Source organism: Corvus hawaiiensis, chromosome 10, assembly GCF_020740725.1.
Source record: "Corvus hawaiiensis isolate bCorHaw1 chromosome 10, bCorHaw1.pri.cur, whole genome shotgun sequence".
Classification (NCBI taxonomy): Eukaryota; Metazoa; Chordata; class Aves; order Passeriformes; family Corvidae; genus Corvus; species Corvus hawaiiensis.
Genome location: NC_063222.1, coordinates 27,189,166 through 27,208,546, shown reverse-complemented (window position 1 = coordinate 27,208,546; position 19,381 = coordinate 27,189,166). Strand labels below are relative to the sequence as shown.

General features: G+C 53.8%; 2 protein-coding genes and 1 long non-coding RNA gene across 3 annotated transcripts in view; 1 reads left to right on the top strand and 2 right to left on the bottom strand.

Moving 5' to 3' along the window:
• Positions 1-813: 813 nt before the first annotated feature.
• LOC125330775 lies at positions 814-11,292 on the bottom strand. Its single transcript, XR_007205702.1, has 3 exons — positions 11,117-11,292; positions 3,175-3,272; positions 814-999 (listed from the first exon to the last, which is right to left on the bottom strand). It is a non-coding gene; the product is annotated as an uncharacterized LOC125330775 (long non-coding RNA).
• Positions 4,555-11,154, bottom strand: SHOX2 (short stature homeobox 2). Its single transcript, XM_048314354.1, has 5 exons — positions 10,648-11,154; positions 9,388-9,596; positions 6,877-6,934; positions 6,706-6,794; positions 4,555-6,616 (listed from the first exon to the last, which is right to left on the bottom strand). The coding sequence occupies exons 1-5, from the start codon at positions 10,910-10,912 to the stop codon at positions 6,365-6,367; spliced, it is 873 nt and encodes a 290-aa protein (XP_048170311.1). The 5' UTR covers positions 10,913-11,154; the 3' UTR covers positions 4,555-6,364.
• Positions 11,293-12,726: 1,434 nt separating the features above from the next.
• RSRC1 (arginine and serine rich coiled-coil 1) overlaps positions 12,727-19,381 on the top strand; it is a 104,797-nt gene continuing 98,142 nt past the window's right edge. Inside the window, exons 1-4 of the mRNA XM_048314349.1 lie at positions 12,727-12,803; positions 13,339-13,383; positions 13,728-13,922; positions 15,842-15,967. Of these exons, the coding sequence (XP_048170306.1) occupies positions 13,735-13,922; positions 15,842-15,967 (314 nt within the window). The 5' untranslated portion in view covers positions 12,727-12,803; positions 13,339-13,383; positions 13,728-13,734. The remainder of the gene's footprint in view (positions 12,804-13,338; positions 13,384-13,727; positions 13,923-15,841; positions 15,968-19,381) is intronic.

Here is a 19,381-nt window from a genome sequence, read left to right as displayed (position 1 = left end):
ATCCCTGAGTTTCCTGCACGGGGACAGCAGGAACATTCACATGTGGTTCCCATTGTCCTGCATTTAACCTCTCGGAGATATTTTGGGGCAATTCTTTATTTACATTTTCTTTAACAAAGAATATGTTTACCTTTGTCCTAAAGATTACCACATGGCCAAACACTTCCAAATCCAAATATTTCCTAAACGAGAATCTGCATAATAATTAGAACGTGTACATTAAGTGGAGGAGTGGTGAAAAAGATGTTGTGAGTGTTCACAGGGATTTTATAATGGGACCCGGGCAGCATCTCAGCTCCCAGCAGATTGCCAGGCTGGGGAAGTGCAAGCCAAGTTTCCACTGCTTAAATATTTACTCAAAGGACAATGAGAGGGTGGTGAGTGTGTTGTTGTTAATAATAACAGTTTGCACACTGCTGTCTGTGCTGGGGTGCCAAACCCCCTCCTGGATGCTCTGGCACACTGGGAGGGGAGACCACCTGGGCCAGCCCCCCTCAGAATTCACTCACTAAATTAAAATGACTCCAAGGAAAGTCGTTGCGTCTCCTTCTGGTTGCTTCCAAAATGCTGATGCTTTTTCTAAGAGCGGAGCATGCAGAGACAGGGCAAGGGAGAATGGCTTCAAAGTGATAGAGGGCAGGGAGAGATGGCATATTGGAAAAAATTCTTCCCTGCGAAGGTGGTGACGCCTTGGCACAGGGTGTGGCTGCCCCTGGATCCCTGGCAGTGTCCAAGGCCAGGTTGGACAGGGCTTGGAGCAGCCTGGGATGGTGGAAGGTGTCCCTGCCCGTGGCAGGGGTGGAACGGGATGAGATGAACTTTAAGGTCCCTTCCAACCCAAGCTCTTCCATGATTCCATGATTCTATAACACACGGACAATCCTTATTTCCCAAGCATTCTCTCTTGCCTGAGCTGCTCCTACAGGGGTAACCCCACCCCCGTGTGTGAGCTCCATCTGGAGTTCTCATCAGTGGTGACTGGTGGGTCGTGCTCTCCTCCTGTAAGGAAAAGAAAACAGTGGGTTGGAATTGTTGTGGAAGCAGGAATGGTGGCAGTGGCTGCCTGACACGGGAGTGATGAAATGTTTCCCCTGTCACAGAGAGCGTGGAGCTTGTCAGCGTCTCCCTGGAGCTCCAGGGCACCGCAGGGGCTGGGTGAAGGAAGGTGACTGGAGGTTCAATATAGTTAATAGAGAGAGCAGAAACTCTGGGGTCAATGTGACCCTACAGCCAGTAAGTTCTGAGCAGAATTCCCATTCCACAGTGGTAGGAGACCTTCATGCACACCCAGGAAGCCAAAAGGCTCCAGTGACAATTCTGGTGCAGGGGACACCTTGAACTGGGCATCCCAAACACCACAGCTGGATGTGGACAGCTGCTGACCAGTTTACCCACTGCACAGAAGAACCTGGGGGTGCTTCCTGCCTCACCCAGAAGATGCAGAATCCAAGGTGGGAGTTCCAAAGAGCTGGCAGGGGGAGGGGGATGTGCAGGCACCTGCTGCTGGAGCTGCACAGAGCTGGGGATGCCCTGCAGGACCACGGTGTGACCCCACGCACGCAGGGGTGCAGCACTAGGGTGGGCGCCACGCTGCCACACGTGGGATCTCAGCCTGAAGGGTGATGCAGCTGCACTCCTGAAAGCATTGCTAAAACTGTTCTCTGTTCCCTAAATGAGCTTGAGGAAGATGTTCATAAAGCTCTGGCTCTCTGTTTTACCAACTCCAGCTTTACATCCTCGGTGCTTTCAGGGTGGCTGCAGCTGCTGAGAAAGTCAAACTGCCCCTCGTTCCTTTTGGGCATTTTTACCTCCCCAATCTGGTAATTCTCTCCCAGAATTTTTCCCTGGGTGATTTTTACCTCTGTAAAAGGAGGCTGCTGAAAGCAAGTGGGTGTTTCATGAGCAGCGTGCCTGACGCACAAAGGCCATAAACCCTTTGTTATGAAGGAAAACATTCCCAAACACCTTTCCCTGAACAGAGAAAAGCTTCCCTTCCCTCTCTAGGAAAAGTTGAGGCTCTGGTGAGCACAAAATGACACTGCTGGAGGAGAGGCTGGCTCTGCAGCGCAGGGCAGGAGCCGGCTGTGGGCACGGCATCGGGGATGCACACGGGGATGATTCGGCAGATTCCCGCAGATCCTGCAGGCAGCAGCGCCTGGCACGCACAGCCTTTCCACTGAACCAAAACCCGGCCTCACATCGGGAAGGGGTGGGGTTTGGGTGGCTCATTGCCTTGTCCAAGCGGGCACAGTGTCACCACAGCGCTGAGGAAGATGATGGGCATTGGTGGCTTTGCTGGTTCTACCATCAGGAACTCGGGCCAGCCCCAGAATCGGGAGGAAGTGGCAAAGCAGCACAATTGCATCCCAAAGCCCACAGTCTGCCACCAGAGTAGCGAGACTCGGGGTGCCGAAAATGCTGAGGATCTCCTTCACTCACACCAACTTAATTGCCTAAAGAACACCTGGAGAGAGGGCTGGGGGCTGGTGTAAGGTGTGAGTAGTGACAGCTCCCGTTGCTGGGAACACTGACTGGATCCTCCAGGAAAACCAGGGGCAGTGGCTGCTTGAACGCAGGAAAAGTTAAAAATGAGCACAACTTTTCCAGTTCCTTGCAGAACTTTGCTGCCCACCTCAGAACCACAAAAGTGATACAGATCTGCTGCTTTTACTCCTAAACTTACGCAGGAGGTGACCTTTGAGGTGCCCTTTCACCTGCTGGCACCTCACAGTGAGGGAAATCAGGCTCAGAAATAGCGAGTGACTGAGGTTTCAAGGGCAAACAAAACAGGAACAGCCACGGAATTGGACAAGTCTCAATATTTACGGGGCAGGAAGGAGCACAGCGTGTCCTGTTAGCACAACACGTTATTTATCCCGTGGCTACCCAGCCACAGCTCACTCCAAGGGCTGGCTACCACAGGGGCTCGGGTGCTTGTCCAGTGCTGCTCCTCAGAAAGGCGACTTTGAAAGCCTAGCCTGGAATAAAGCTGAGCTGTGAGAGAACAACTCGAGACACGGCAGGTTTCTACACAAGATTTAGCGTGTTTTCATGCAGGTTTATGCACCGTGTTTTCTCCCCTTCTCCTTTCCGGCATTTTTGTGTGGAGAGCGGAGATCCATGCAGGAATCTGAGCTCCCTGTCACACATCTGTGAGCTCCCTGCCCCGCTCACCTCACTCGTGCTGCTGCAGAGAGACAACAAAATGTGGAAACTGCTCCTTCAGCCCCGCGGAATCTGCATCAGGTCCTGCTGGGAACACACCAAGGGCTCTGCGAGGACAGAAACAGGTGTTTACTCCTTCCTACAGGATTTCTTGGATCCCTTCTCCAAATCCCCTTCGCAGGCCAGCATGTCTCCATGTCAATCCCACACAAAAACTTTATCTCCAGGAAGCACAGATCGTGAGCGCTGGCTGCCTCGTGAAACACCCACAATTAAATCTTGGGAAATCGACGGGATTTTACAGAGCTTCAGACACTCTAAGAAATAAAATAGGAACAGAAGAGTCCTGGCCAACTTCTGTTGGCCTGTAGACTTATTAGGCATTCCAGTCCAAGGAAACCAGGAATGTAAGTGTTCCCGTCCAAAAACATCCCGTTAAGGCTATTTTATTTTAATCACAGCTGTGCTAAAAACCACGCAGTTCTCTTACACCATCCAATCCCTTCCCTGATAGGATGAAAGCCCATTTTTCCTGACTTTTTATTGCAACCATCTTGAAGATGGACGTGCCAAGAGCTGAGCGCAGGTGTGAGGTTCCCCTTGTACACACCCCCCAAAAACCTGCACAAGGCTGTTGGGCGACTCTACCTGAACCAGTTGTGCTTTAAGCAGAGCAGGTGGGACGTGACAAGTTTATTTGGAGGAGGGAGAGGGTGTCTGAGGCAGGTTCTGAGCCGCGGGGCTGCGATGCTCTCGTGCTCATATTAATGAACTGCTGCGTTCGGGGATCAATCGACACCACCGGTACTTTTATTGACTTTATAATTAGCAGCATCTTACTTTTGCTGGAATAAAGCCGTTTTACCTAACACAAAATCTATCATTTCCAGCTCGTTATTAGCATAGAAACGGCCGAGCTGGTTTGACTCTGGCTGCTCGCGGGCCTCGCCGGGAAGGCTCTGACTGTCCCTGTCCTTATCCCTGTCCTTATCCCTGTCCTTATCCCTGCCCATCCCGCGGGGACACCTCGGGCTCTCCCGCTGCTGCCCGCGATGCCGCAGCCGGCCCGGGGGACCCTTCCCAAGCCGCCCCAACCTTTCCCAACCCTTCCCCGGCGAGGGGCCCGGCGGGGGCTCGGGGGGCTGCGCATCCCCCGCCAGCCCCGTCCGTCGCTCACCCCGGAGCGGCTCCTCCCGCTGGGATTTCTCGGAGCTTCCCAGCGCTCCCGGAGGAGCGGGAGGAGAATCCCGACCTGGAGGAAGCGCCCAGCCCGGAGCCCCCCGCGCCCACCGCGGGAGCGCTGGGTCGGAGCCGGCGCGGTGCGGGCTCTGCCCGGGCGCGGGGGGTCCCGATCCCCCCGGATCCCTCCGTGGAAAAGATTCCGAGCCGTTCCGCTTTCCTCGCTTTTATTACCTGAGGGAACCTGACAGAACTCGTAAAGACACAATTGCTATAGAGCTTCCGCCGGCCGGCTTGGCTGCCACAGAAAAGCCAACGCGAACGCCGCGTCCCGGTTTGTGCAGCCGAAACTCGGGAAAAACTCAGAGAAAGTGGGGGAAAAAAGAAACTCTAAACAAGCTGCGCGGAGGCGAGCGGCGCTTCCTCGTCGTGCTGAGCGCTATCGGCGTGTCGCGGTATCTACGGAGCAGAAAGAAACGTGCGAGCGCTACAGAAGGTGTGAACACGGAAAAGAAAGAACATCACCGATGGCTGGACACCGACAGTCCCGGCAGGGAGCTGGAACCGTCCCCCGAACCGTCCCCCCTTCAGTCAATAGGTCGCAAAGTGTCTTAAATTCATTACTTGGCACTTATTGAAATTCGTGACGTCGAAAATGGATTAAAAAAGGTGAAGCAAACCTGAGTGAAACAAAATATATTGTACTGACAACAAATGCAATGAGATAACAGCATCTTGCTTTCTTTTTTTTTTTTTTTCTTTTTTAAATAACTTAAAATACACTAGAAAAAATATGGTCAATATAAATAATTTTGTTTTCATGGAGAACAAATAGATACAAAGCCCGTCCATACCAAAGTTCGCGTAGAAGAGCTTTCCCCCTGTCTTGGCAATAAGCATGAGGGTCTGATGACAAAATCTGGGATAACAATCACTGACTGCAGGGTACCCCAGGTTAAATAGCTATACGTCTCTCAAATAATAATAATCATAACCAAAAAAATCACAAGATTACGTGAATAGATACACCTTTATGAGATAAAATGTAAATGTTTGACAGTCAACTATCAATTCACAAGTTATAGCCAAAATAAACTTTGTTCGTGTGTATCAACATATTTTACATGTACCCAGTACCTCTTATCGGAATTTGCCGTGGTGTCAAGTGGTGGTTGGGAATTAAATACTCTCTCTTTTTTTTTCCCTTCTTTCTTATTTTTTCATTTACTTTTGCCCTCAGGACAGGAGAGACCCGGCAAAGGGAAGCAAACTCCGCTCTCCAGGCGCTTTCCGCTCCTTTTTATTTCAGAGGTGGGACAGCAAACGACCAACAAAGATTTAAGAGTGGAAAAGGTAGCGCTTGATCTCCCTCTCTCTGCCTGCTTCCCTCCAAGATTAAAGGAGAAAGAACCCAGCCACTTTTGTTTGTTTGGTTTTGTGGTTGTCTTGTTTTTTTTGCTACTAAAGATGAGGGTGAAGTGCAAGTGAATCAAAGGACTCCATCAATGAAATACAAATACATGCAACCCGGAATGCTGCTGGAGGAAGTATCCCGGACAGTTTCCCATTAGAAATTCGCAGAGAAATCACTGCCTTTTTTTTTTTTTTTTTTTTGTCTTTTTTATTTTTTTTCCCGTTCGTCGTCGTCTTTCTCTCTTCTTTTTTTTTTTTTTCTTTTTTTTTCTTTTTTGTCGCTATTCCAGACGTGGTTGTTAAACTCAAGTATCTGATGCAACGTGAAAGGAGGCCCGCCTCTCTTATCAAATTTCTTGTATTAAAGTGAACTTCGCAGAAAAAGGTCAGTTTCAAAACCTGTGAACTTCCCAGCTGCGCGTCCTCTAATTCCTTAAATAAGTATATATCTCCCGTCCGTTTCTCCTCTCCCTCGTTTCTTTCTTTTTTTTTTTTCCTTTTTAACTCTTTTTCCCCTTTTTTTTTTTTTCTTCCTTTTTTCTTTTTTTTTTCCTTGCCAAAAAAAAAAAAAGAAAAAAAAAAAGAAAAAAAAAAAGAAGAAGCGCGGTCACAGCCCCAGGGCGGCGGCGTGTTTCTTGGCCTTCAGGCGGAGGTCGGCGATGCTGGAATTCTTGCTGGTGGTCTTGGCGGCGGCGGCGGCGGCCACCACGGAGGCGGCGGAGGCGGACTCGGCCAGGGTGGCCAGCGGGAGCCCGAAGGGGGGCGCGGGGAACATCATGTAGGGGGCGTGGGCCAGGTGCGGGTGCAGGTGATGGTGCGCGTGGGCCACGGCGCTGTCCAGCTGCAGCTGCGCCTGCACCTGCGGGGACAACGGGAGGGCCCGTGGGGCCGTGTCACCGCCCGGAGCCGCCCGGCCGCCCGCCCGGCCGCCCGCCCGCGCCCACTTGCCTGCTGGAAGGGCATCCTCAGCGCGCCCACGTTCACGTAGGGAGCCACCCGGCAGGCCTCGAACTGGGTGGCGGCGCCGATCAGCACCCCTGGGGAGGGAGGCAGCGGCGGGGTCAGCGCCGGGACCCCCCCGCGCGTGTCCGAGGCGCGCCCCCGCCCCCGCCCCGCTACCTTTGTGCAGTTGGTTCTCCTGCTTTCGGCACTTGGCTCGGCGGTTCTGGAACCACACCTGCGGGGAGGGGGACACGGGGTCACGGCCGCGCTGCCGCCGCCGGGAGGGGCAGACCTCAAATAAACCCGCCGAGAATAACAACAGCAGCAGCAATAACAATAATCATAATTATGAGAATAATAATAAAATTCCCAAGCCCCACAACCCCGCAGACAAAGACGCCCGGGTGCGCTCCCCGCCCCCCCCCGGGCAGCCCCCGCTGCCGAGCTCCGACAGGCAAAAGGAAAAGAGCCAAACCCCCCGAAAATCGCCACGCGCGGAGTGCACGCCCCAGGGAAATGATCTCCCGGGCCCCGGGCTCCTCTTTCCACATCAGACTCCCAAAAGGCTGGAATCGCCCCTGATATCCAACACTAACGGGCGATAATGGCCCGAGAAGCTTGTGCTCATTAATAAATAAATTAATTAGCTTTCTCTTGCAGAAAAACTCAACAACAACTGAACAACTGAGTTTAATGACTTTTTTTCTTATTTTCTTTTTTTTTTTTTTTTTTGTGGGGGGTGGAGGAGAATTACGGCCCTAAAACCTTCACTACAAAGAAGTTTCGAATGTCTCTGTTCAGTGGAGTGTAGCACAGAAGGGGAATAATTATCTCATTATCATCATAATCTAATTTGCTTGCACCGAAGAGGCTGCCCCGTTAGACAAGAACACACTTTTAATACTGGAAATGGAATCGTTAAAATAAATTCCCAGCCTTAAGTTCTGCTGGCTTTGGGAAAGGAGGGAGGGAAAGGGGGAGAGCCGGTCTTAAAACATCCCTGTATTAAACCAGGGCTCTGCAGCGCATCCCAGCAGCCACATCGACCAAGGAATCCTTTCCCCACGGCCAGGGAAAAAAAAAAAAAAAGAAAAAAAAAAAAAGAAGAAGAAGAAAAAAAGAGATAAAAATTGCATTTTTTGAGGTCTTACTCGAAGAGACGAATATAAACGGGAATTTCTCCCGCCCTGTCATTTTCTCCAGCCAAGGAAAATCTGCCCAAGAGCCACGTTCGCCCTCAGCCCTCCCGTGGAAACGCGCCTTCCGTCATTTACAAATTAGAGCAGATACGAGGCAAAATATTATTGAAAAGCGGTTTTTTTTTTACCGGGAGGATTTCTAGGGAATGGGTTTAATCTATGTAAATCTCCGAAAGTTATTATGCACCCTGCGATTTGGCATCATGGGAGCGCGGATTATGCGCCGCCGCCGCCTCCTTTGTCGAGCACCTCCCTGCTCCATTTTCCACAGCCAACAACTTTTTGCCTTGGTTTTGTTAAGGTTTGGTGAACAGAAACAAAAAATAAATTTAAAAAAACCCCCACGAACAAACACAAACAATTAAAAACCAACCAACCAAAAACCAACCAAGCAACCAGAAAAATAAAAGCAACCAAAAAAAAAAAAAAAAAAGGGGGGGGGGGGAGAGAGGGAAAATGAAGACTTTTTTTTAATTATTTTTATTTTTTTTTCGTGGTTCAGGCTCTGACAAAAGCTGCTCGTTTTGAGTTTTTCGGCTCCCCGTGCCGGCTCTGCCTCTGTCCTTACAACCTTACACGATGCAGGGAAACCCCCCGAGGACGGAGCGCATACTTGGGTGCAGATGGTGCCTGCGAGCACAAAGATTGAGGGGGAGTATCTGTTACAGCGAGACTTTCTACCAGCTGCAGATGTTCGGGGCCTAGAACTGCTCCATGTGTTCAAACAAATAATGACCATCATTTTCTCTTCTTTTATTTTCAGAACGGAAATACACCGGAGCAGCTACATTTGTTCTCATTTGAGGGATCCCCTTCCTCCCCGCTCCTCAGCTCATCCCGACAAAACTCGCAGAAAGCAGCCCAGGAACACGTTTGGAAAAAACTTTGGGAGGGTGCAAAGCGCAGGTTAAATCCAGAGAAGCTGCGGCTTCCCGGGAGGGGAGAAAGCTCAAAATATCCCGGGTTTATCCCAGACTTTCTGTATTTCTTAAACCCGAACAAAGCACCTCGCTCAGTTCTCCTGCCGTTTCAACATTTAAGAACTACGAGGAGAAACGGACTGAAAATAAATCTATTCTTGTTTCACTTCGCGGTTCCTAATTCAGTTTATGGTCGCGACATCCATGAAGGGAATCGGTGCGTCCATGGATGAGCCGGGCAGCGGGGACCGGGAACGCAGCCCCCGCCAGCCCCGGAGCCACGGGAGCGGCTGCCGAGGCAGGGATGGAATAACCGCGGAGCTGGGATAAAACACGGCCGAACGAAGGGCTGGGGACACGCGGGGAGACAAACGCCGGGGAGGCAAAGCCCTGCGGGGCCGTTCGCAGGTTTGCTGGGTGAAGTTGGGCGCCGGGGAGCTGACTCCTCTCCCTGACAGAAGGATGGGGCTCTTCCCCATCATCTTCCCGGCTCTCCCACAGCTGCCCCTTCCCCCGAGCACACGCACCCACGCGGGCGGGCACCCACGCGGCCCCGCAGCCTCGGCTACCTGCACCCTGGCCTCGGAGAGCCCCAGCCGCTGGCTCAGCTCCTCCCGCATGAACGCGTCCGGGTAGTGGGTCTCGTCGAAAAGCCTTTCCAGCTCGTTCAGCTGCTCCAGGGTGAAATTCGTCCGGCTCCTCCTCTGCTTGATTTTCGTCTGCCCTTCGTCTTCCATCGCTTTCGCATCCTCCTTGCGCTCCTTCAGCTCTGGGGACACTGGGCACGACACAGCAGTCAGAGCGGCGGGGCCGGCACGCCGGGGCCGGGGGCACCGGGGCTCGCCCCGCTCTCGCCGCTCCCGGCGGCCGGGGGATGCGGACGGGAGCCCCCCGGGGCCGGGGCAGCCGGGAGCGGGGCCTGTGCGCCCGGGCCGCGCTAGGCCGCCTCGGCCGCTGCCGTTCCGGGCTCCGCCGCTGCCGCCGGTAACCGCTGGCGGGGAGAACGGGGTCCGCACCGAGCCCTCCCCTCCGGCCCCGCCGCGCCCCCGGGGGATGCGCAGCAACAGGTCCCCGGAGCCTCCGCCGGCCGCCGCGGCCCCTCCGCGCCCCGCGCTCCCGCGGGATTCGTTTTTCCTTGGTCAATTTTCGGCCGGAGACGCGCCCCGGGCCGGAGCGCGGGCCCCCGCACCGACCCCCGCGGGGCCGCCCGGCCCGGTCCTGCCCCGGCCGCGGCTCCCCCACGGCACCGATTGCCTTTTTCCAGGCATCCGTTCCAGGGATGCTCCGGGCGCTCCGCCGGTCCGAACAAAAGGGCGGCAGCGACCCGCGGGTCCCCGCAGCCACGGGCACGGGCCCGGCCGCCTCCCGCAGCGCCCGAGAGCGGCGGGCGGCCCCGGTACCGGCCCCGCGGTACCGCGCGGAACACCCGCGGGGCGGATCTGCTGGGAGCCCCGGGGCCGAGCGTGGGCAGCGCGGCCCGGCCCCACGCGGGTCCGCGCACCCGGAGCCGCGGGGAACGAACGGGCCCGCGGGGCCGGGCTTTCGTTGGCGGCGCGGCTTCCCGTGGGATGCCGAACGGGAACAAGATCGCGTTCTGAGCAAGTTAAATCCGGGTTCAAATATTTTAATCTAAAAACTTCGAGGCTGGCCGCGGATCTCCCGTGGCTGGGAGAGCCCGGGCAGCCGCCCATCACCGCCGGGCACAGCCTCCCCGCCAGCCCCAGTCCACCCGCGACCGCGGGCCGCTCCGCGCGTACCGACCCCGACGGGGGAAGGGGAGGAAGGGGAAAGGGAACGGGAGGAGGGGGAGCCCGCGGTGCCGCCGTTACCGTCGCTGAGCTTGGGGGTGGCCGCCTCGGCCGCTCTCTCGGCGGCGGCGTCGGGCTCCCGCTGCGGGGAGCGCCCGGCCGGCCGCGCCGCGGGGCTGCCCGTGTCCTCCCGGCCCGGCTCCGCCGCCGCCCCGCCGGGCTCCCGCGGGCCGCCGCCGCCGCGCAGGGGCCCGCTCTCCAGCACCTCGCGGTAGGTGATGAGCTCCTTCTTCTCCTTGGCTTTGGGATCAAACGACTTGGAGACAAACGCCGTCAGCTCCTCCATGGCTCAGGGGCGCGCTGCCCCGGCTCCCCGGGCGGGCATCCACGGGGCGGGGAGGTGGCGGCGGCGCCCCGGGCCGTGCCGAGCCGGGCCGGGCCGTGCCGTGCCGCCCGACGTGCAGGGCTCCCGGGGTCTGATAGCGACGCCGCGATTGAAGTGGCACTATTTATACTTTGCAAAGCCGGCCCCTTGTTCCCGGCGAATTACCTCCCCTCGGAGCTCTGAATGGACCCCTTCCTTCCTCCCTTCCTTCCTCCCGTCCTTGCCGGTCGCCCGCCCGCCGCGGGGCACTGCGGCCACGGCACCGCCCGCCCGCCGCGCGCTGCGCCCTAATTAATTTAATTAGGCGCGGGACCGTGTGCGAGGTCCCGGGCGAGCGCGACGCGGAGAGGGGCCGGGGCGGCGGGGGAGTGGCCACCGGGACGCGCGGGGGGGCGGCGGGGGGCGCGCAGGCTCCGCGCACCGCCCCGCGTGGGTCGGGTCAGCCCCGCAGCCCGCGGGCACAGCGAACCGGAGCGGCCCCGCCGCGGCAGCGGCCCCGCGGGAGCCGCAAAAGTTCCTCCGTGGGCGCCCGAATCCCCCGAATAAACGAGGGGATAATTGACAGAGAGAAACGCGGCCGCGTCAGGAGCGGGCGCGCATCGAGGCGTCAGATTAGAGCCAAACACGCCAATATTGCTAATATTGTTTTCCCTTTGTTTTTTTTAAATCCCATCACGGAGCACTTCTGTTGACGGAACTCGCCTCTCTTCCACCTTTGCTAAATTCTAATAAATTATTCAGAATTTTTTAACTCTTGCCTGTATATCGATTTTTCATTGACCTTTGGGGCGATGACTTCACATAACGGAGCGTTTATTTACCGGGGCAGGTTCGGTACCGGGGGTGGCATTAGCGTTTATTCAGAGCCGCTCACACGCGACCCCGCCGCGACAGGAGCGAGCCCCGGTCCCGCCGCTCCAGGGCCCGCGCGGGGCGTTCTCGATCCCCGGGACATCGGGCACCGGGGGATTCGGTGTGACCGACCCCGCCGCGGCTGCCGACCCGGTGGGTGACCCTCATGAGCCCCTCCGCCCTGACATTTCGTTTACCCCCACGCGCGTTTCGCGATTCCCGTGGCGGGGAGCGCGTGCTCGGGAGCTCGCGTTAAACGAATCAAATTCGGTGAAAAATCGAATTAAGTCAAGTGATTAAATCGTTCTGTCATATTTCTGGTCGTTGCCCGGCGGGTCCCCGCTCGGTCCATGCCCAGCCGCGCCCGGCGCGCTCCGTCCCGCGGGCACGGCCGCGGTGCCCACGCCGCGCGTGGAGAGCTGTCCCTCCGCCCGCGGGGGCGGCTCTCGGTGCCATAAAACACCGACCCTCCTTTAACTCTTCGAGACGGAACGAAATCCCCTCCGTGCCGCCGTCCCCGCGCGGTCCCCGTCACCCGCGGCGGGACACGGAGCGCGGCGGGACACGGAGCGCGGCGGGACACGCGCTGTGCCCGTGGGTCGCCGCGTTGGTCGCCGTGTTGGCCACGGTGCAGACAGCGCTCCGTGGGCTCTGCGCCCCCCTGGGCAGCGGGACCCCGACCCCGGAATCACCCACGCTCCCCTCCTGCCCGACACCCGCGGCGTGTCACGCCGTGCGCCCGTGGGTCATCGCGTTGGTCACCGTGTTGGGCACGGTGCAGACGGGCTCCGTGGGCTCTGCATCCCCCCGTGGGCAGCGGGACCCCGGCCCCGGCCCGGCCCCGGCCCCCGCCCGTCCCGCGTGGGCGTTCGCCGGCGCGCCGCATCCATGGCTCGGCGCTCGCTGTGGCCGCCTGGCCGCGCTCGGCGGTGGATTGGCGCTGCCTGCCCGCCGCCCCGGAAGGCGCTGGGCTCGAACCGGGGCCGCGGAGGCGCCGCAGGTACGGGGACACGGGGACACGGGGACACGGGGACAGGGGGACACGGGGACACGGCGGGACCGGCCCCCAGGGCACGGCAGGCGGGGATCGGCGGCCGCTGCCGGGGCCGGGTGTGCCCAGCGGCCGCGCGGCCTCCGGTGCGGGCTGTGCGCGGGGCAGCGCCGGCCGCGCACGTGGAGCCCCGCGCGGGGGTGTCCCGGCCCCCCGGGAGGTGCCGAGCAGCCGGGATGCGCGGGCTCCGTGGGACGGAGTGCGTGGAGCTGCTGTTCCTGCGGGCAGCGAGCGAGCAGTGTTATTTCTGCTGTGAAATCCCGGTGCTCGGGGCCTGTCCCGGTCCGCACTGCGCTGCTGGGACAGTCCGGGAATTCTCCTGGCGGCAGATGCCGTGTTCAGGACGTGCCGTTTTCCAGGAGGGTGTTCCTTTCAGTCCTGACTCGTGCTTGCTGCGGCTCCCCGGCCCTGGCTCCAGGCGGTCCTTGGGAGGGAGGAATTTCTGTGTCCTTAATGGTGAATTTTTCCTTTGTTCTGCTCCCAGGCTCTCCCCGGTGGATCAGGAGGTGCTGCCTCGGTGGCCAAAAGTGTGAGGAAGGGCAAAAGTTTGGCTGGAGAAAATGAGCAAGTTGAACCCGTCTGTGCTGGGAAGAGGAGGAGCAGGGAAGGGAACGGAGCTGGGAAGGGGCTGGAGCCCCAGGAGCGGCTGAGGGAGTTGGGAAAGGGGCTGAGCCTGGAGCAAAGGAGGCTCAGGGGGGACCTTGTGGCTCTGCACAAGTCCCTGACAGGAGGGGGCAGCCGGGGGGGGTCGGGCTCTGCTCCCAGGGAACAGGGACAGGAGGAGAGGGACACACGTATTTTGATATAAATATAAACCAGCACAATGCAGACACGAGCCCTTCTCACAGCTGGGAATGTTTGGGTTTTGTGCAGATTGAAGATGGGCCGCCGCTCCTCGGACACGGAGGAGGAGAGCAGGAGCAGGAGGAAGAAGAAGCACCGCAGGCGCTCCTCCTCCAGCAGCTCCTCGGACAGCAGGACCTACAGCCGGAAAAAATCGGGGAGGAAATCCAGGTCGAGGTCGCGGTCTCGGGATCTTCAGTCTTGGACCCATTCCTATGAGAAAAGGTGCATTTGGAGGAGTTTTTAGAAACTGAGCTTTTTTATATTACGGCAGAAAGCTGGAAGTGTTTGAATCCCACGGGTTGGAATTTTGTAGCACAGATTGTTCTGAACCTTGGAAGGTGTGAGAATGTTTTCATTTCCATCAAAATAAAAGCCTAAACCCACCACTGTGACCAGAAATACCCACACCTCCTTCCCCCCACAGGAGCAGTAGAGCAGGGCATGTGCAGACCCAAAGGTAACTTGTGCTTTAAACCAGAGAAACCCCAGCCAGCTGAAATAGCTCTTCCTTTCTTCTCCCAGCAGGGACACCTTCCCCTATCCCAGGCTGCTCCCAGCCCCAATGTCCAGCCTGGCCTTGGGCACTGCCAGGGATCCAGGGGCAGCCCCAGCTGCTCTGGGCACCCTGTGCCAGGGCTTCCCCACCCTCCCAGGGAACAATTCCTTCCCAATCTCCCATCCAGTCCTGCCCTCTGGCACTGGGAAGCCATTCCCTGTGTCCTGTCCCTCCATGCCTTGTCCCCAGTCCCTCTGCAGCTCTCCTGGAGCCCCTTTAGGCCCTGGAGGGGGCTCTGAGCTCTCCCTGGATCCGTCTCCTCTCCAGGTGAGCACCCCCAGCTCTCCCAGCCTGGCTCCAGAGCAGAGGGGCTCCAGCCCTGGAGCAGCTCTGTGGCCCCATCCTGGTTGTCTCAGTCTGGCTTGTGGTGGTGAATTTATTAGGAAGTGGAGCTGGAAAACTCCCCTGGTGTCCAGCTGCCCTGTAAATCCTGTAGGAAATGCTCCTGACAAACCTTCCTGTAGTGGCTGCAGGGTGTGGCGAGGAGGGACCAGTTGGGTACTTGTGGGGGTTTCCTCAGGGATTTATTCCCAGCCCTTTGTCCTGCTGAGGATCTCCATCCTCCCTGAGGGCCAGCGCAGGGTGCCCTGGGCTGTGATCCCAGCCGTGTGCAGTCTGAATCCCGTTAGCCCAGCGCAGGCGTGGCCAGCTCCCAGGGAAACCAGAGGGGGACTGGGGGCTGGATGGAGACCAGTGCACTTAAACTGCATCAAGGAAAGGTCCAGGGCTCTGCTTTTAGGGTCTTGGCTTTGCCCTTGGAGTAGGGCATTTGCTCCTGGTAGTTCAGTCCATGTTCCAGGCTGGGGTCCCCCTGGATTTATCCCTGACCCTCAGGAATCAAAGGCAGCAGTTTCTAGAATTCCTGTCCTTCATCTAGCAGGAACATCACATTCCCTCTCCAGGTGCAGCCCTGTTCTTCAGCAGTTAACCTATATTTTCCAGTACTCCATCTCCTGCAGCCCCTTTCCGTTATGCTGGATAATCTCTGAGCACATCCTGAATTCCAGAAGTGTTTCCTTGGTGTTACATTTTAATATTAATCACACGTAAAGGTCAAAAATAGGGGGGACTGTAACTGTTAATTAGTTAACTATTGGGGAGATGGAGAGGAAATGTTCCAAATGAAGATTTGGAACACCTCCCCCCTCCCAGTTTTGGATTTAGTACCATTTCTTCCACCTTTCTCCTTGGTGTGTAAGAATTTATTCTTTGAGTAAACAAAACTGGGAGGGAGGGGAAAGGAAGATACCCTTTTGATTCCTGATTGGACTCAGGAGGGCACTGCCCTTAAATGAACTCAAATGAAATAAATTAACACTGATTACTAATTGTACTTAAAGAAAGCCCCAGGCAGCCTCCCTTTCTTGCCTGGGCTGGGGATTTTGGAGGATCGTCTCCTTAGGGCAGCAGTGTCCATGGGAATGTGAGCTACTTGTTACAGGGGAATAGTAGGAGTTGAGGCTTCTGGAGCACCCTACAACCCCCCCCTGCCCCAGGTTTGTAGACGTTTTCTCAGGAATTGTTAGGGGTTTGTCCTTGTTTAGGGTTTTGGTGAGTGCCACACTCACCCCTGGCTCTGTTGCAGGCGCAGACACAGATCCAGCAGCAGCTCTTCCTACGGCTCCAGGAGGAAGCGCAGCCGGAGCCGCTCCAGGGGCAGAGGCAAATCCTACAGGTCCCAAAGGTCCAGGTCAAAAAGTAGAACCAGGAGGTAAGGCTCTTGCCCAGGAAAAAGCAGTGTTATTTCTGCTGTGAAAACATTCCTGTGAAGCCCTGACATAATTACTGAGCTTGGAATAAATGGAAATAATGGCTGCAAGTGATGGTCTAAACCACACATCCCTTGAAACTTCCTAGTTTGGGATCTCTGGAGTGCTTTGCATGCACTAAATGTATGTTTCAGTTAACCCTGGTGAAACAATTTTGAAGATAAGCTATTTATTTTGCATTTGATTCAAACAAAAAAAAAAAAAACATTAATAGGGTCTCTTGGCTTCATAGAATCATTTGGAAATATCTTGTGGATGTTTTTTGCTTCCTGCTTTCCATAACTCCGACACATAACACTTGCTCCCTGAAGTTCAGAATAAACTGAGTTTCTCATCTGTGTTTCTCTTGGAAAAGGATGAGTATTTAGATATGCAATCCTTTATTAATGTTTAAGGATGTCTTCAGTGAATTTTTGCACACGTTGGTTTGGGACAAACAAGTATTTCACAATTTACATATTTAAATCCTAATGAGAAGTTGCAAAAGGTATTATAAAACCTGCTTTTCTTCTTTAATTAAAAGAAGCTCAAGTTGTGTTTGTGTGTGTTTTTAATTAAGAAATTTAACTGAAGTTTATCCTGGATACCAGGTTTGCCATTAGCATTTTCTAGTGGTTTTAAATTAATTGTTGAGTGCATCAGGCAGGTCAAAGCTGTTTGGGTGTGTATTTACAAATCTTCAGCCAGGTGATTTTGTGTGCCTGCACTAAGAATTTGTTAAACCTGTGATTTCCAAATCCAAACCAGGAGAGCTGTTGCCTCTAAATGTTGAAAAATTGTTGGTGGAAGATGTGAGTATTCCCCTTTCTCTTATTTGTGCTGTGCCATGACTTATTCCCAGCTGTTCATTGGAAGAGTTGCCCAGACCCTTTCTTGCTGCAGTGCCTTTGTAGAAGAAATTTGATTATTTAAACAGCCTGACCTCTCTTGGAGTGTCCTCCCCATCGGAGCTGTACAGATAATCTGTGAATATCCACTTTTTCCCCTAAGAAAATCAGTTTGAACCCCCAGAAATGTCAGAAGAATGAGGTGAAAATGAAGGTTTTTCAGCATATCACATATTCAGTGTTAGGAAATGGGATTTTATTATAATAAATATAAATTCCAGTTCCCATTAGCTATGGTTTAATGGCCATAAAATAATATAGAATAAACAGAAATTGCAGATCTCACTACCTATGCTCTAGTGGTCATCTTTTCTATAGAGGTTTGATTTTAATCATGGTTACAATATATGGAAATTAGGCACCTAAAAACTTGAAAAACATGGCTATGGCTAGAAAATATGTGTATCAGGTATGTTATGTATCGGGTATTTTATGTATCAAATCCTTTATGCATCAGCTGTGCAGCACTAGAGGGGGAGAGCTGCCCATTCCTTTAAATGCTGGTCCTATTCACACACAGTGAGGGAAAATACTGATAAATAGCACCCTAAATGATCCCAGAAGAGTCCAAAAGCTTAAAATCAAGCCCAGCAGGACACATTCTATCCTTTATTGTAATTTTTCCAGGTCTGCTGGTAATGTTTCACTGAGCAGCTGTGGATTAATCTGATTTTGGGGAGTTAAACCTTGGTTTAGCACAAAGCTGCTTCTTGGGGCCTGTGCTTGCCCTGGTTGTCAGTGCTGAGCTCTTGCAGTGATGCCAAATAATCCCTTGTCTGCCTCAAAGTCACTCAATCCAAGGGCTCACCAGCTTTCCAAGGACTTTAGGATTCCTCAGAAGGAAGAGATCATGGGGGAAAGAAGGAATGTGATGGAGGGGTAGAAAAAGTAAACCTAAAAATAAAAATGGTGGGAAAAGGTGATTCAGGACTGGGGTTCTCTGTCTCTTCCTGTGCATGACCTGGGGCAGGTGTGGAGGAGGGAAGGGAGGAGCTGCCAGGGCCCAGGGGTACCAAAGGAGATGGTTCCTATGGATGAGGAATGGAGCTGGGGCAGCCTGTGGATCCCAGAAGTGGGAATGGATTAAAAAGGCAAGTGGACAAGGAAAGTCCACTCAAAGCTGGTAAATGCACAGACAGTGTTTGTCTTGGGAAATGTGTGTATTTGTGGTGCTGACATGGAATTTTCATGAATTCCGTCTGTAATTCCCAATTTTTTTTGTTCAGGGTGGGACAACTTACTTTCCTGTGACTTTTCACGTGGAGAAACCACTTGTAAATAATTAATGAAAGGACCCAGAGTAACTCAGGCAGCCCCTTGTGTTCCTGCAGTAAGGAATGTATTATCCAGAGAAATATTCCTGGTGATCTCCAACTTCTGGATGGCCAGGGGAGGGAGGAAAAGCTGCTGCCCCACCTGGAAACCAGCAGGAAAGGGAAGATCAGCCCTGTATTTGAAACCCTCCTGCTGCACCTGCAGGGGATTATCCCAGTTAGGAGCTGAGCAAATGCCATTTTAAAATTTCATTTTATTTACTGTGAGTCTGACTCTAGAAAATTACCTTCATGTTGGAAGTTAAGGTCTGTTACATGGTCTCTTTAAATCCCTGGAATTGTTTTTGGTATAAATCATGCAGGTGGCACAGATTCTGGATCCTCTACCATCTTTTCTTCCCACAATCCCTTACCAGCTCTTAATTTGTTTCTCAGGGTAGTGAAGGTGTTGTTAAAAGTAATGTATTTTTTAAATAACTTCTCTAACAGAGGTGTTTTATTTGAGCAGGTGATTTACAGATCTCCAGCAGTGCAAAACACTGAGATAGATCAAGTTTTGTTTTGAAAAGTTGGATTTTTGTAATGACACGTGTAAGATATTTTAAATAGGTGTTGTTTGTAACCTAAACTGATTTTTTGTGCTTTATTTGAGCAGATAAGGAAACTTGTGCATATCACGATTGTTTTATTTTAGATGCATTTTTAGAGTGAAAAAAGTGCAGCTTCCCAGTAATGATTGTGTTTCATTTGAGAAGCTAAAGGAACTTGTGCATATGTTGACTATTTTATTTTAGATGCAGTTTTAGGGTGAAAAAAGTGGGGCTCCCCAGTATTGCCTGTACTTTATTGGAGAGGATGAAGAAACTCGTGCATTATTATCACTACTTTGTTTTAGATGCATTTCTGGAGTTAAAAAAGTGGAGCTTCCCAGAAACGGTTGTGTTTTATTTGAGAGGATAAGGAAACTTGTGCATGTTATAACTATTCTATTTTAGATGAATTTTTAAAGTCAAAAAAGTGGAGCTTCCCAGTAATGCTATAAATTCCAAGCTGTCCTACAGCGAGGGAGTACAATGCAAATATGACTTAATAAGATCACAAACTGAATTTCAGCAGAAACAACCAAGATTTACATTAAATTAGGAATTTTAAAACCGATTTAGTTTGTTTTACTGAGCATTTGCTTAATAACATT